Here is an 18,770-nt window from a genome sequence, read left to right on the forward strand (position 1 = left end):
TAAGAGGTTTTGATTCCCTCCATCTCCACTTGGAGATGTCATCGATCTCCAAGTATATTACATATCATATATCCAGATCAATGACATTAGGGCACTGATACAGAATAAATGACAGAAACAAATCTTAAGATTGTGTTGAAGCTCCCTTGAGTTAGTTTATTCCCTTGCCCTTAATATGTATTTACTCACACTCATAATGTCTTTGTGCCCTGATTTCATTCCATGTTGTATGGATTTTTTATGACGTTGTGGAAGATTGCAGCATAAGGCATTTTATACAGCTGTTAATGTTGCAATCTGACATACTGAAAATAATGTTTGTTTGTTTGTGTGTGTGCATGCGTTTGTGTGCGAGTATGCATGTGTGTCTATATGTGTGTATCTATGTGTGTATGTGTTTATCCATATGCATGTGTCTTTCTGTGTGTGTGTGTGTGTGTGTGTGTGTGTGTGTGTGTCTGTGTGTGTGTGTGTGTGTGTGTGTGTGTGTGTGTGTGTGTGTGTGTGTGTGTGTGTGTGTGTGTGTGTGTGGTGCATGCAGTCCATTGTAGACACGTCCAGGTGCTCTCAGAAGGAGGAGCAGGAGTGCTCCCGCTCTGCAAACTGCAGGAGCTGCCTGCTCAACCTCAACTGTCAGTGGGACCAGCAACAGCAGGAGTGCCACGTCCTGCCAGGTAACACTCACTCACTCACTCACTCACTCAGGCTCCCACACATTGCTACGAACTAACCACAGTGTAAGTCAGCAATGGTATTACAGTCCTGTTTGACGCTGATAAACTGTCAGTAGACATTCTCATTGAGTTTCTCTTTTCCCAGGTCGGCCCAAAGAAAATGTACAGTAATTTATCCAACCTCTTACAGTAGTCCACTCTGTCATGTTAACAGTGTGCACACAGCCCCTCTCTCTCCCTGTCGCTCTCCCTATCTGGCTTTCCCTCCATAACAAACATTGCATTTCAGCGCTGAACATACACATGCAGCCATGTTCCCAGGACTGCTCACACACTTTTCTGCCAGCCTCTCATATTAATAGATTGCATATCCGTCATGGTCACACACATTGCAAATCAACACATCCAAACATATATGCGGCAATGCACTGATATGCATTACACACAGATCCCACCACATAACACACAAAAAACAAACACACACACACGCACTTTTAAACCACAAGTCAGCATAAAAAAGAAGTAGGCCAATTATAATTGTTTACTTGATGGTATGAAAATGGCTCCTTGGCTAACCCAAAGGCCCAAAGAAAGAGCAGAAAGCCTGCTGCGTGTTTCCTCTATTGTGAGCTCAGGCCTCCATCAGCCCTGCTCCTAGCTTGACTCCACAGCACTAGTTAGCGCACGGAAGGAAGACTCTTATACCCAAAGCTCTCCTCCTCATATGTTTTTCTTCTCTGGTGTTGCAACCCCCCCCCCCCCCCCCCCCCCCCCGCCCCACCAGTAGCTAGTAGATGACTACAGCCCCTGCTGTGAATCCGGAGTTTGGTTTAGCTGGCTTCAAGCTGAGTTCGTTGCTGTGTCTTCCCCCCCCCGACCCACATCAAGCGACTCTAGCCTGGCTCCCTGCCTCCTGTAGCTGCTAGCTGTTACGTTAGCTCGGTGAGTGGGAGCTGAGACCAGTCTGAGGACCATCCGCCTGGGCTACGTCGTTAAGCCTGACCCACTGACGGTCTGTTGGTTACACCCAGCTCCTAGCTTCTTCTAGCTGGAAACTCCAGCTCGGTTGTTGTTGTTGCTCTGGTTCGAACAGATGAAATGAACAGCCGCAGGTCTTCCGGTCGTTTTCTTGAGCCGGACTCGCAGCAGGATTTCTGCTCCGGGACGATGTGCACTAAGGAGAATCGAAGCCTTGACAACTTTTTTTCTTTTTCCACTCGGAGCGCTAATGCAATGTTTTGCCTAATGTGGATATAAATATATTATGTATATTACATATTAAGATATAAATATGCAATATGCCCGGCTCAAGACTCTACTCTTCTACTAGGGCACTAGTTCGACCCACTCTTCATTTGGTGTTACCCCTTTATGGTCATTCATTTGAAAAGATCCCCCCACTTTAAATAGGTAAATAAGTAAACGTGTTTTTATTGCAGAGGGGGTCTTTTTCAATTTTTACTGCCAGCGCCCAAACATCTTTCCTCAGGCACCAAATCCTCACGCTCCTCCTCCTCCTCCTATATCAAGATGCTCTACCACCTAATAATAACTGCTGCTCATTGGTTAATATAGTCCACGTCCGATTTTCTCTGTTTTCTGGTGATCCGTCTTCAAGGATAATGCATTTATCCGTATGCTCTTGAATAGCGCAAGTGCTTCAGGGTAAATGATTTGAAACTTTGCACAATGTAAAAAAACACTTTTTTAGTTTTATGCTCAAAGCAGCGTGTATAACTGGAACTTAAGTGGGTCAAGTTTTAAGCCATCAAGCTGCGGTTATGACATCTGCTTTGTGGCTCGTCTGGTGTGCGACCTGCTTTGCACTGAAGCTCTGCCCTGACGGAGTCAGACTCGGACCAAGAGTTGACCCCAAAGACACGGATCTCCACACAGCACCTATGTTATATCGCAGTTTGTCTTCCACATGATAAATTATCCCAAAAGTGACCACTTTGGTTGAAGTCTGGAGCCCTGTATAGACTTTCAAGAACTAAAACGTGCCACGATTATGGATTTCTTCCTTTCAAATGCAATGAAGTGACTCTTATTTACAGTTTAACAAAATGGAGGCCGTTGGTGCGAGGTTCCCTTTTATGTTCATCCGAGGCATTGGAAACATCACTACTTCCAGATCACGGTGCTTTGGCCTTTTCTCTAGACACCATGTTATGAGCAATCATGCTAAACGGTCCGGTGTGTTTATCTCTGCAGCTAGACAAAGACTGCACCCTAATCCAACTGTTTATCCTTGTTCAACTCTCCCTCCTCCCCGCGGTCCATTCTGCTCCACCTTCTCTTCCCTCCAATTCTCTCCGTTCGCTCAGACCCATTTCACCACCTCGTGTTTAACTTCTGAAGTGAGAGAGAGAGAGTGAGAGAGTAAGAGTGTGTTCTCTTTCTACTGTGATGAAGATGCTGGTTATTGAAGCCATTATATAGGCAATTGCTCCCAGGGTCTAAAGTAAACAATGTCTCAGAGGGCGAGGCGGCCAAGCCTTCCTTTTATCCTGACTAGTAAAAGGGCCTCTGCTTTAGCCTCCAATCAGGGGCCCGTACTGTGGTCCTAAAGAAGGAGACCACTCTGTGTAATTGTCTCTTGTTTATCTATATATGTATTTGCACAGGCCCACTCCTCACACCTGGCTCTCATTTCACAGTCAATTTTTATAATATTGACCCACCTGTGAAATATTCCTTTGGAGGCACAATAACAAGCCAAAGTGTCATGGGCATCCTCTGAATTCTATCATTTCAATTATTATTTTAGGAGGAATTGAAGTCTGTGGGAATGGGATTTCCAATCTCGATCATCACCTGCTGTATGCAGGCCTTGCCAGATCCTGGACCTAAATTTTCTCCATGTCCATGTGCAGGTCAGCTCTGCGGGGAGGACTGGCAGCACATCGGGGAGGTCTGTCTGAGGATCAACTCGAGCAGGGACAGCTACGACAATGCCCAGCACTACTGTAAGAACCTGGGTGGAAACATTGCCTCTCTGATCACAGAGAAACAGGTGGACTTTGTCCTGGAGGAACTGCACAAATATCATCTACAGGGCAAGGTAGGGGCCAGTCTCGCATTCAAGCACACACACACACTTACACACACACACACACACACACACACACACACACACACACACACACACACACACACACACACACACACACACACACACACACACACACACACACACACGCGCGCACAGCAACACAGCAACACAGCAACACGCAGGATTGTCTCGAATCTCAGAAAGTATGTGCTTGTAGTAACAGGTATGTTTTTGTAGTATGCAGTTATCTCTTAACTGCTCTCTTAACTGGTCTCGTTTTTATTTTCCTATTGCAGTTCCTCCCATAGTTGCATGTTAACATTTGGGCTGATTTAGTGTCTTTTTTTTCCTCCACCACTCCCTGACTGCATCAGCTCATACAGGAAGGCTTCTTTAAAACACACCATGCCTTAGAGTTTGAGTGGGGCAAAACACCCATCGATATGTTGCCTTCCTTTTGAAACTTTTTGTTTTTTTTGTTGATGAAATATGGAAAGGCTTATTAATTTGCGGATTGAAGTGTTAATATACAGCATGACATGGCAGTCTTAAGTGAAATATTGAATTTATCAGAGCTTGGTCATTGCATTTCTCGGCACAAGCCCGATAAAATGAATCTCAGACAGCCGTGGTCCGTTCTCGGCCCGTATGAGTTACGGGGGCCCGCAGACACCGGGGGCCGTTGATTTGACACCTGCGAGCCAAGTACGTCAAGAGTTGACAAAAATGTCTCAATCAATAATCACGTCTGGATAGTTTGGGTTAATTCGCTTTACTCTTGATTTATTTGACTAGTTTGGAATGAAACAAACACAAGCACGCACACCCACGCACACGTCTTTTGACTGCATGCAATGCAATCAGTATTACGAGCCAATATTTTACTCAATTCAATTGAATGATTATTGAATTTCTCTCTCTCCATCCCACCCTGTCACGTTGTGTCTGGTTGAGCAATTGTACGGGTGCCAGTCTGTTTTGAAGAAAGTTTTGTACTGCAATGAAGCTTTTGGATTATTAACAAAAATACAATTTCAGTGAAAGTAAATCTCTGCGCACGCACGCACAAACACGTGTGTCTGCCCCCCTGAAGACGCTGTCCCCCTGGGTGGGCCTGAGGAAGATCAACGTGTCGTACTGGGGCTGGGAGGACTCAACCGCCTTCACCAACACCAGCCTGCGCTGGCTCCCCAGGGAGCCCAGCGACTCGGGCTTCTGCGCCTCCCTGGAGCGGGCGCACGCCGCCGGCCTCAAGGCCAACCCCTGCACCGCGCCCACCGACGGCCTCATCTGCGAGAAGCCCGCCCGTGAGTCTGGGGGCCAAGGAGGACAGACGTGCATTGTGCGTGTGTGTGTGTGTGTGTGTGTGTGTGTGTGTGTGTGTGTGTGTGTTTGTGTGGGTGTGGCGGGAATCTATAGTACTGGTTCCGTATCAAACCAGACCAATGTGTCGTCCTGTAAAATCCGCTAAAATGCAAAAGAAAAATTGGATCTTGAATTGGAGAAAGAGAAGCAGTAACTGTGTCTCACACTTCAATTCCCCCTCTTTACATTCCTGCAATGCAGTGAACCCCTAAGAAATACCGTTTGACTCCAGATCTTATATGATCTTTTGCCAATATAAATAGGGGTAAAGTGGAACCCTGGAGCCTGATTAATGTCCACTGTAAGAGAAAACAGCTTCAAACACATGTTGAGGAAAATCATTGTCTGCAAAATCGACCCCGTTTTCATGTTGAGATCCTGCAAAAGTTGGAGCATTGATGTCATTGGTCCGGCTTGCAGGTTTTTGTACCCGACAATGTCATGTACATGTTTTCCTCTCTCTCTCTCTCTCTCTCTCTCTCTCTCTCTCTCTCTCACCCCCCCCCCCCCCCCCCAGTGATTGCCCAGAGCCTGAGGTCGCGGTCCTGCCGGACGCCGTGCGCCCGCCGCTCCAGCTGTGCTAACTGCACCAGCCAGGGCATGGAGTGCATGTGGTGCAGCAGCACGCAGCGCTGCGTGGACTCCAGTGCCTACGTGGTGTCCTTCCCCTACGGACAGTGTTTGGAGTGGCAGACCCAGGACTGCGCTGGTGAGACACAGACACCACAAACTGATCCACTCATGAGTCTTTCCCTCACTGACTCACCTCTGACCAAAGCCTTAGCCAAAACTAAACATAGGCCACAAAATGGCCACACAAACTATACATGTGAAAAAAATACAAAATAGAGGGAAAGGAAAACTTAAATCCAGGGGACTGGATAACAATGCAACACCATCAGTGTTTACAATACCAGCATGCCCTCTGTTTGGCTCCATATCCCTCCTTCATGAGGCTTAAAAGTCTAGCAAAGGCGGTCGGTTCCATCCCTAAATCCCTTCATATTTCTCACATATAGTCATATATAATGTTTTGATAAAATACATATAACAAGCCTGTTTTAATATATATATGAAACTATCCAGTAGTTTAATGGGCTGTTTAAGTGATGCATTAAACACTATAATACAGTTCTTGCCTGGGATCATGTTTTATAATATAAAGTTACTTAAATCAGTCAAATTACTTGCATCAGTTACTAGACTTAATATCATGAGTACAGAATACTAGAAAGTGCACAGCTTTGAAGGTGGTTTTACTCAATTGATTTTATTAACCTAGTCAGAAGCATTTTGGCTTTAGCCAGTCAGTTTTTGTTGTGTTATTTATAGCTTTGATTTGGTGGCAGAATATCGTTTTATTCTGCTTCGCAAACTGCTACACACACAATCCGTTGCTCAAAAAGATAGTTTTCCCAGGTCTGATGTATAATCTGGCTAAATATGTAGAGGGCAACTAGCAGAGCATGTGGACCAATAGCTGGACCTCTGCCATTTCATCCATTTGGAGAAGCTATGGAGACAGCATGAGATCGAGAAAGGAGGCCGTTTATTTAGTAGGCCATTCTGGATTAGTATTTACGGTAACATTGGTCAAATGATTTTCAAAGAAGAACGATGATTATTGGAAGATAATCCTACAGGGCAAAGATTGCATTATTTGACAGAACATTTCTGGTTAATAATTAACCTCAGGTTGGACAAGAATCTTTCAATTAGTACATAAAAAAATCTATATATATATTCATCGCACATCACAAAGTTATTGATGAATACCATTGCATTCATGTTGAGGCTTTGATACATCCAAAATGAAACATAAAACCAATTGAATAGATGTTTAATCAAAAGTCCCAATCCATACCCATTTATGATTTGCTAGTTGATAAACAATTGGACATTGGAGCAGATCAAACAGAGTTGGGGTCATGAGCCTTCTGCAGAGGCAGGTCAGTAAAATGTCCGGCTAGGGGTGCTCAGGCTGTGCCAGGTAGATAGTATGCACACCTAAAGCTAAACACAGAGGTAAACGCAATCACGGCGTCGACAAGGGCTCCATTTGATGTCCCCTCAAGTCACTTTTCGTTTGCAACTATTCACCGTGAAATAGCACTTAAATCTGTCTAAACACACTTAGCCCACACTCACTTAATTTAGTCACCACTCCAAAGGGATGTCTGCATGTTGGCTACAGCATTTGTGAAGCAGGGGACATTAGTGAAGGCGACACTATGGGGATGGCTATTGTATCGACTGTGTAATTAGATGACAAACTCGTGTGAGTGGAGTTAACTGAGCAGCCAATGCATGCTGGCAGGAAAGGCCTCCCAGTCCGTGAGCTGAAAAAGAACAGAGTCCCAGAGTATTCTGGGAAAGTAAACGAGCGCTCAGAAGATTCCTAAAAACAAAAATAATTGTGGCACCAAATCAAAAGAGCTATGTGTATTGCCAAAGATGAGGCGTAAGCCAGAGTCCTCATCAAGTGTTACATGCAGAATGGCAGGGCACAGTAGCACAAGTGAGAAAGACCGGATTGGATTTCCAATCTGCTACTGTCATACCATCATAGTACGTTTTTCTCCTTAAACAATGTATAGCTTGGATATGTAAAGGATAAAGGAAAGAGCTGTCCGATTGGAGATTTATTTGGTGTTCCAGTGTATATTTTGGACAGGATAAGGCTGTGCCCCATCACTCTTGTTGGTAGGAGGGTTTTCACCTCATCAGCCCCTTGTTGTTATTCTACCTGCTATTCAGTCTAGCCCTAATGGTAGTCCTACCACAAGCTATGTCACATTGAAGTTTGTTTTTGGTCCATGAACTTTGCATTACAATCTAGCAGACCTGTATTCTCAGTCTGAAACAGTCCCCACACCCGACCTAACAAGCAACTTGCACGTTGCTCTTCAAACACTTTGGAAATGATATAATGAACATTGGACAGACCTGGTCCTCTCTGGATACAGATTGTAGAGAAACACACTTGATATGTATAATTATATCATATATTATATCTATTATAATATTTTGCTTACAAATACATCATGCTCTCTGAATTCTTTGGCAATTTTATACTTTCTTATATTTAATTTAGTTTACTCTGATATTATCATATTCAGTGCTTAAAGGGGACTTATTATGCTTTTTCGACTTTTAAGACCTATAAAAGTTGTTACAATGATTGATAGTCATGTTTAACCATACTAAAGTGTAAAATAATGACGTACATGCATTTCGACGTATTCCCTGCTGACAGTCTGGGGTGGCTGTGCAGAGCGCTAAACACTCGGGACAACATTTGCGATTCACTTGTTCACACTTCCGGGAAATCATCTACGTAGAGGCACTCCTGCCGCGCCCCCATATGCCTAGTCAAATCTGCCCGCGCGTGCGCTTCAAGGAAGGTAACCAATCACAACGGAGTTGGGTTGGCAGGAGGGGGGTGAGGGGGCGGAGAAGGACGAAACCGAGCGTTGACAGAGAATGCTGTAAGCGCCCAGATGAGAGGAAGAGTTTCCCGAAAATCAACATCGTTTTTTGTGGATGGTTAAACATGACTATCAATCATTATAACCACGTTTATAGGTCATAAAAGTCGAAAAAGCATAATAGGTCCCCTATAAACATGAAAATTAACTTCCTATTGTGATTAAAGAAACATACCTATTTTGGAAAGTCTCCTGCTATTTAAAAAAAGCCAAAGGTTTGCATCTTGTCACAAAACATTATATAGCTTCCTCTTTGCTTAAAGACATTATTTTTGATTTGCTAATTGTTATTCCATTCATGTGCCAATTGCCTGTGAGTGCAGACGGCTTCTCAGCCTATTGGTGCCATTCCAAGATTGTTTTTCTCTCCTTCCTGTTTTTACCTTCGGCGCTTACTTAATAGAAGCCATACTCTGTTCCTTCTGTTGTGTTATTTATAGCGTAGATTATGGAAGCTCAATATGTGTAGGAGGCCATCATTGTTTTTCTTCTTGTGTTTCTCAAACTTCGACACACAAGGTACGATGTGAGGATATGTGAGAATATGCTAGCACTGTGTTGCTCTGAAAGGTTTTTTCTACTCGGTTAACCTTTGAATTACTTTGCCATCTTCACTTTGCGGTTTGAACATTAAACGTGGGGCTGTTTTGGAAACAAAAACAACTTTGGCATGCACTTTAGACTGTAGCTGATACTCACCGAGACCTCAGGTCTGGCAGGTCTGATGAAAAGCTGGGATCCACAGCCTGAATCAGTGCCCTAATGGTATCTGTTTAAATATATTCTTCTACTGCCCCCAGTTGTTGTAAGGTTCAGCACGCAACACACTTTTGAACTAATCAAGACTTGAATGTGAAACCAAACTTTACCCGAGCCTGCAATGCTCTCCTGTACTCTCTCCTGCTGCGCATAGTCAACATGTTCAGAAAAAATATGAAGACACCTTTCCTTTTCTAATCAGCAGCATTTCATCAGGAACAATTTCAAGTAATCTTTGTGAAAAATAAATTAAATCACATATCTAAAGGTTTACGTTTGAGTGTGGCCACGGATGTTGCATATCCGATGACAAAAAGTCGTTGATTCTGATTCAAACACCATTGGCAACCTGAATCCAAGTTTCTGGAGGGATTTCAATGGTTTAAATCTAAAACCCTCCCAATGCCCTGAAATTGGCTGCCAGTAAGTCATATCTAGAAGCTATAATGTAAGGGGTAACTTGTTAGAATGCCATAGTGTGAGGATATCAGTTCTGTGAGAATGTCTGTTCTGTGAGATTATCTGTTCTGTGAGGAAATCTGTTCTGTGAGGAAATCTGTTCTGTGAGGAACTCTGTTCCGTGAGGAAAACTGTTCTGTGTGCTCTGTTCCGTGAGCATATCTGTTCTTTGGTTCTATTATAACACAGTCCATCTTGCCTGTCAATCACATGTTTGCAGAGGGCGTTGACGTAGCTCCACCACTGGTTGTTGAATGTAACACTTCTCATTGGCCACCACAGGTGTATAAATACAGCACCTGCTCTATTCTGTGTTTAAACTCATTCATTAGATTTAATTTGCAGAACATTTATAAATCAGTGACAAAACACTTGCGCGCAAGGACGCCAGGAATACAGGACTGTTCCGGCCTGGGTAAGGTGTGGATACAAGTACGGAAAGACGAGGCAACAGGCAGCGATGAGTTTGTAAAAACAAGACTTTCCGCAAAAAGTCTCAAAGACACTTTTCTTAATAGACACAACTTTGGAACAACGGTCCGGCAAAATACAACACGACAAACCTTTGTGAAGATACAGCAGGGAGTGCATGGTTCAGATGGAATAAATAGGTACGACAACATATGCACAGGTGCGGATGATTAGTCCATGATTGTTCGGTGTCCGGTGAGGACACCAGCGTGCGTGGTTAAGATAGAGCAATTAGAGGTCGCTGCGCAAAACGGGACCTCTTTGGGTCGTCGATCGATCCAAGTGTCACAATACTCGGTTGCTCGATCATTGATGACATTTCATTTCGTCAACAGGCTGCTTTCCAATTCGTCAGGCAACTGGCCGGCAAAGGAACTTTTTTTCTCTGTGTCGTGGATGAAATGTGAAATCAGCTTTGAACTCATGATGTGTTCACCACTCCTGTGGGAAATCTAGGCCTAGAAAGATGTCTGCTGCTGGAACAGCCTTCAAGTTCTGTTGTGTGTTAGGGGACGTATCCCTACAAAGGCAAAGTGCAGTAACTACGTCAACATTGAAACTGAGAAAAATGCCTTCAAAGTTTTCATACTGGCCGGCCAAACCTGTTGCAGGTACAATAGTGGTGATACTTTCAATCAATACCTTTATAGGAAGGAAAATTGTATAGAAAAAGAAAAGACCAACGATATGACCTCATATCGTTGGTCCTCAAAATTTGACCTCAAAATTGTAGACGCTGCACTCTGCCTTTGTATTACCTCGAACAACTAGAGTACTATTACAAAGGCAAAGTGCAGTATCTACAATTTAAATGTGTTCTGAAAGTAACTTTTTTGCATTACCTATGCCTTTTTATTTAATTTAATTGGCTTGTGCTTCGTTTATGAAGGTTTTTGAGTATTGAAATTGCTTGTAACCTTCAACAATCTATTTTGTCCTTATGTCCGTGTCACATCGCAGCCCTAAGCAATTGAAGAGTTTGGTTCCAACACGCTATATCCACAATTTTAATGAATTTTCATGAATCATTTTTTTATATAAAAAGGTTTTAGGTTATATCAGTGAACCTGCAGTTGGGATAGTGTTCTGTGATGTATCTTAACTTTAACAAAACAACAAAAATACTATTTTGTTGATATCACTGGCGATGCACACTATAAATATAGATAGCGTTTTGAAATCAAACCCTTCAATTGCATTTTTTTGTCATCAACATTGCCATTATCTTCCCAAATATCCTTAACATTTTACACACAATCAATTGTATTTTGGTTTGTGGATTTTCATTTTAATTAGAAAATTAAGGGGGGGGGGGGGGGGGGGGGGGGGCTACTGCATGGTGGCAGCCAGTGGGAAGCTTAGATAAGTGATTCACTGGAACTCTTGGATGCATACATGTGTGTATTAAAGTAAGTATTATACAAGATTGGATATTACTGTTTTGGCAAGAAGTGGCAAAAGACTATCAACAAATCATAGAGGTCACTCAGTTACATTAGTTTGAAATATAATAACTAGGGCCCGACCGATATTGATTTTTGAGTGCCGATGCCGATGCCGATTATTTTCAGAGAAAAATTACGATTACGATTTAATCGGCCGATTAAAAAAAAAAAGCAAAAAAAAAAAAAGCATATAAAACGTAGTTTTTGATACCTTAAATATACTTTAAACACTTTGACGAATATGTGAATTGAATGCAGAACAAAAATGAGTGTAATGTAAAATGTAAAATAAATAACTAACTCCCAATGTGCTGCGCTCGTGAGCAGTGACTAACACGTGCGTGCTGAGCAGTATGGTCTCACCATTAGAGTCTACAGTATAACAAATTAACATGGCCTGGGACCTAAAGAAAAACAGGCACAACATGCTCAAACAATGCGTCTTGTGTACATTGGTGAGGTGAGCGCGCAGCTGCCTGAGCGAGCGTGCTTTCATGTTGTGCGGTAAAATTCAATCTCCTCTTTTTTACTCCAGCTCAAGTTGTTAGTTAGCAAGGCGAGTAGGAGCGCAATCTGCAGGATACTAAGGGCAATAACATTTAAAAAAAATAAATATATATTTTTTAAAAATCGGTTGTAATCTGCGTCTTTTTGGCCGATGCCGATTATTTTCAAAAAGGCTATAATCGGCCGATTAAATCGGCAGGCCGATGAATCGGTCGGGCCCTAATAATAACCATAAGAACTACAGATAAGGTAGATATAATAAATAATTACTTGCCAATTATATCCCAAACTAGATCTAACGTCAAAATTAGTGACTGCCATTTTATACAATAGAAGAAATGAACTGAAGACATCAACTGATTTCGATGGTGGTTTTGCAACCTTTGGACTTTCTGCTTGAATTTCCTTGGCTATCCTTTAGACAACGCAATATTTTACCTAAACCATGTGATGTAGCGTGTGGAATGAGAAGTAAACAACCAATCTAAATGGACATTTCATTTTCATTCAATATCGTATTTGCGGCTGCAGGCGCTGCACGGCTCTCCTCAGGAGATCAGCTAACTCTAGAATGCTAAAGTAACAGTGACTTAAATGGAGTCGACTAACTAAATGAGTAGGCTGATTTTGTTATCTTCACATCAGTTGGATTAGCTGCCCCGAAACGAAAATAGTTTCAGAAATGAAGACAAGAAAAAAAACAGCGACGTGATCGTAATTGGACTATGACAGCGGTTCCCGAGTGGAAAGATGCTACAGGCTTCAAGGGAGCAGGTTGTCTAAAATGGCTTAATAGATTTAGGTCAGTTGTTGATATTTTTCCATCGTCCTTACCATTGTCTGGATACTTGCGTTTCAAAGCAAGTTCCACCATGAGTTTTCCTCAGTAGATTCGGATGGGGCTACTAAGGCAGACCGCAGTATCTACTGTGTCAAAGCCGGGTGAACAAAGGCAGAACGGAGTAACTTCACTTACTGCGTTTAGCCTTGGTATTAGGTTGGATTTTGTAGTTACTGCAAATTTGACTTAGGGATATCTCTGAAACGGGACTCAGTTGGACCAAGAGTTTTTGTCTCAAGACAAAGAAGGTGTTATAAAACCCATTTTCACTCTGAACTCAATTTTGACAAAATACGTAGTTACTGCACTTTGCCTTTGTAGTGCAGACAGGGGAGCTGAGAGCCATGTACACAGTACACACCTCTCCTACCTCACTTCTCTCCCTCCCTTTTGTTATTACTTACTCTTTACCCTCCTCTCTGTGCTGTCTTGGCCTAAAATGTAACTCATGCATAGCATGCTACATGTGGTTTTTATTCAGTCAAATGGAGTCCGGTTAAAGAACATTTGAGCATTTGAGTTGTTTTCATATGCAATTTGTTTTGTTTTCCTCATTCAGAGGGCAAACACTGTAATCTACAAGTTGATGTTGCTGACTTCTGAGAGCTATGGTTTCAATTGCCGTTTAATCGCTGAACATCTACTGTCTTGGTTTTCGAGTGTACGACTCTACTGCAATGCCATGGAAACATTGTGTCACGGGAGAAGAATAAAGAGGAAGCAGGGAGGGAAATAAGTCAAGGTGGGAAGACAGCCTTGAAGTGAACAGCACATTCAGGGATAAGGCCAAAGCAGGGATTCATATTTTGAGGAGTGGAGAGTATTTGAAACGAAGAGAAAGAGTAAAGGTTTGAGGTGATAAAAACAGGCAAAATAATCAGAGCATATGACTGATGAATAAATAATAAAACACGCACAACCACACACACACAAACACACACACGCACAACCACACACACACACACACACACACACACACACACACACACACACACACACACACACACACACACACACACACACACACACACACACACACACACACACACACACACGTTTGGATCACAACTAGCTAGCAGGGATAGAGAGAATGAAAGCTAGCTCACACGTTCACCAAGCCAGTGTTATGGAAATGAGTTTCAAAAGAGAAACAGCTTCTGGTAAAAACAAATGCAACACTGACTAGGAGGCCACATTTCCTCTCCCACAGCCCAAAAAAAACCTGTCCTTCTTACTTTTGGGTTTTGACAGTGTGGGCCATGTGCCACACCAACAAGAGTCGGTTACCTTCCATGTCCCTCTCCTTGAATTACGCTTTAGAAACCAACGTCTATAGACATTGAGAGAATTAGCGATGAGAAGCAGGGAGCAAAATACACTCTGGGAAACAGTAACAATGCTGTTACTTAAAGCTTGTAAGCTTTCAACTAAAGGGATCATTCTCTGAACTGTAAGCTTCTGGATTTTGTGTTAACTTTCATAAGAAGAAAATACCATATTACAAAAACAAATCAAAAACATTATTGATTTGAACCAGCAAACAAATTTTGAATGTCAAATGTCAAATACAAATGTGTCTCCCAAAGCTTGGGGGATGTGTTGAAGGCTAACAGCATACCTACCTCACATGGTGTTGAATGTGTTATTTATTAGAATAACCATAGCAATCCAGAAACTAATTATTATTATCCATATAACCAGATGAACACGAACATGCCCTACACCTGTAACCAGAGTGAACAGGTCTATGAGACCAAGAACATTGCGGAAAGCCGGTTTTGGTTATTCCTGAACCTGTACCAAATTGGAGTTGGCGCAATCACCATTCTCAGATTTTTTTTTCACTCACACTTTCGTTCTGAGTTCAAAGAAATAATGCTATCATGATCGTGATGGATATGATAATATCCACCATAAAAATTTCATACGATGATGTGATATGATCAGCATAGGAAATGCAGTTGGTGTTGCAACGAATTGCTGATTTAATCTATAACGATATTTAGTGGAACAAAAAAAATTCTGATATATAAGGAACAGCTTGGATTACAGGGGAATGTTCATCCTGAGCCCTTATTAGGCCCCGTCCACACGAAGCCGAAACGGGCGAAACTGTTCCGGTTTCGATCTATCCGGTTTCGGAGTATCTCCGTAAAGACGGAGTCAAGCGAAACCGGGTAGATCTGTAGAAACGCTGTAGTACACATGCCAGGCCCATAAGGGGCTCTGCTTCTGCTACAGAAATCCAGAAGAAAATTAAATAAGAAGAGGCGAGCATGCGCATAAAGGCTGCCCCCCAAACCACTAACAACACAAACAAACAGTCAGTCAACAGTCTCAATAAATAATGGCTTAGCAACCCAACAAGGGACATGATCTGCTGCAGAACAATTACAAGGCTGTAGTCCGCCATCATCTTTGTTGTTGCAAGTTCTGTGACTCCGTGGGCTTAACAGTCATTGGCTAGAGGGTTGAGGGGTGGGGCGATGACGTCATTGTTTACGGTTTCAGTCGGTTTCAGGCGTCCACACGAATCCAAAACGAAACCGGGTAGATTTGAAACCACCTCCGAGGGTGGTTTCAGAAGTATACGGCTTCGGTCAGCGGATTCACCGGCCTCGTGTGGACGGAAGGCCGAACCGTACAAGACCTTTGCGGTTTCGCCATGAAATCGGCTTCGTGTGGACGGGGCCTTAGTTTCTGACCCTGATGAATGTGTAAAAAGCAATTCCGGATCAAATAGAAGTGGGCTGAACTCTGCTTTCTAGCTTTTACCTTGTGGTAGGTGCAGTAAACACAATCTAATAACGTACACAACATATGCTAATCCATGTTGACAATCAATTGATGACGATCAATTGGAAAACAATTATTAATTGACTGGCAGCCAATTTATATGGATTAATCCATTGACTCTATATAGCTATGACTATCCCCCCATTTTCTTTTTGTTGGAGTGGCTTATGGTTTACAACTTAATGCTCTGAAGGTCACCTGTCCAGACCAACTGTGAAACCCTTGTGTAACCCTGTTTCATTTTTCTCTGTGACCTCCAGCCCAGAACTGCTCGGGCCTGCGGACTTGCGGGGACTGCCTGGGTCAGGTTGAGTGTGGCTGGTGCCGTGACCCCAGCGACACAGGCCGGGGCGTCTGCATGGAGGGCTCGTATCGCGGGCCCCTGAAGCAGCTCACCCGGGCCGGGCCCCGCGACCGAGACAAGGAGCGTCCCGGGGACCGGGGCATGGTGCTGGACCAGACCATGTGCGCAGCGGACAGGGGGTTCAGCTGGTCATTCATCCAGTGTCCCGGTGAGCAGGCTGCCTCACTACTGCTATCATACCATAGCACCCTCATACCACTCTCATACCACTATCATACCATACCACTCTCATACCACCCTGATACCATACCACTATCATACCATACCACTCTCATATCACTCGGATACCATACCACTATCATACCATACCACTCTCGTACCACTCTGATACCATACCACTATCATACCATACCACTCTCATACCACTATCATACCATACCACTCTCATACCACTGTCATACCATACCACTCTCATACCACTATCATACCATACCACTCTCATACCACTATCATACCATACCACTCTCATACCTCTCTGATACCATACCTGTATCATACCATACCACTCTCATACCACTATCATACCAAACCACTCTCATACCACTATCATACCATACCACTCTCATACCACTCTGATACCATACCACTATCATACCAAACCACTCTCGTACCACTCTGATACCACACCACTCTCATACCATACCACTATCATACCATACCACTCTCATACCACTATCATACCATACCGCTCTCGTACCACTCTCATACCATACCACTCTCATACCATACCACTATCATACCATACCACTCTGATACCACTATCATACCATACCACTCTCATACCACTCTGATACCATACCACTCTCATACCACTCTGATACCATACCACTATCATACCATACCACTCTCATACCACTCTGATACCATACCACTCTCATACCACTCTCATACCATACCACTCTCATACCACTCTCATACCATACCACTCTCATGCCACTCTGATACCATACCACTATCATACTATACCACTCTCATACCGTACCCCTCTCATACCACTCTGATGCCATACCACTCTCATACCAATTTGATACCATACCACTCTCATACCGTATCACTCTCATACGTACCACTATCATACCGTACCACTCTCATACCACTATCATTTTGTACCACTCTCATACCACTATCATACCGTACCACTCTCATACCGTACCACTCTTATACCGTACCCCTCTCATACCGTACCACTCTCATACCGTACCAATCTCAGACCATACCACTCTCACATCATACCACTATCATGCCGTACCACTCTCATACCACTCTCATACCGTACCACTCTCTTATCGTACTACTCTCATACCGTACCACTCTCATACCAAACCACTCTCATACCATACCACTCTCATACCGTACCACTCTCATATCAAACCACTCTCATACCACTCTCATACCATACCACTCTCATACCGTTCAACTATCATACCACTCTCATACCACTCTCTTACCACTCTCATATCATACCACTCTCATACCGTAACACTCTCATACCATCCTCTCACCACTCTCATACCACTCTCTTACCATACCACTCCCGTAACACTCTCATTCCAAACCACTCTCATACCAAACCACTCTCATACCACCACTCTCATACCACCACTCTCATATCAAACCACTATCATACCAAACAAACATACAAAACCGTACCCCTCTCATACCATTCTGGTACCATAGCACTCTCATACGACTTTGATACCATATCACTCTCATACCACTCTGATACCATACCACTCTCATACCACTCTCATACCGTACCATTCTCATACCGTACCACTCTCATACGTACCACTCTCATACCATACCACTCTCATACCACTCTGATACCATACCATTCTCATACCGTACCACTCTCATACGTACCACTCTCATACCATACCACTCTCATACCACTCATACCGTACCACTCTCATACCGTACCACTCTCATACCACTCTCATACCACTCTCATACCACTCTCATACCTTACCACTCTCATACCACTATCATACCGTACCACTCTCATACCACTCTCATACCGTACCACTCTCATACCACTATCATACGGTACCACTCTCATACCACTATCATACGGTACCACTCTCATACTGTACAACTCTCATACCGTACCCCTCTCATACGTACCACTTTCATACCGTACCCGTCTCATACCGTACCCCTCTCATACGTACCACTCTCATACCGTACCCCTCTCATACGTACCGCTCTCATAACGTACCACTCTCATACCATACCACTCTCACACCATACCACTATCATACCGTACCACTCTCATACCACTCTCATGCTGTACCACTCTCATACCATACCACTCTCATACCGTACCACTCTCATACCAAACCACTCTTATACCGTACCACTCTCATACCACTCTCATGCCACCACTCTCATACCACACCAGTCTCATACCACTATCATACCATACCACTCTCATAGACCGCTTAGTAAGGAGACTCCTACTAGGTACATGGGAACATGTTTGTCAATGCACGTAAATAAATAAAAACAAAAAAAATTCAAGAGTAAGTAATCTGGTCGTTTTTCGG

The 18,770-nt window shown here is 43.3% G+C and overlaps 1 protein-coding gene across 1 annotated transcript in view; it reads left to right on the forward strand.

Moving 5' to 3' along the window:
• Positions 1–18,770, forward strand: part of atrnl1a (attractin-like 1a) — a 210,591-nt gene that overhangs the window by 61,077 nt on the left and 130,744 nt on the right. The window contains exons 15-19 of the mRNA XM_030379517.1: positions 542–674; positions 3,551–3,738; positions 4,823–5,036; positions 5,612–5,803; positions 16,121–16,372. Coding sequence (XP_030235377.1) covers positions 542–674; positions 3,551–3,738; positions 4,823–5,036; positions 5,612–5,803; positions 16,121–16,372 — 979 coding nt within the window. The remainder of the gene's footprint in view (positions 1–541; positions 675–3,550; positions 3,739–4,822; positions 5,037–5,611; positions 5,804–16,120; positions 16,373–18,770) is intronic.

The sequence above is a fragment of the Gadus morhua genome, chromosome 15, assembly GCF_902167405.1.
Source record: "Gadus morhua chromosome 15, gadMor3.0, whole genome shotgun sequence".
NCBI lineage: Eukaryota > Metazoa > Chordata > Actinopteri > Gadiformes > Gadidae > Gadus > Gadus morhua.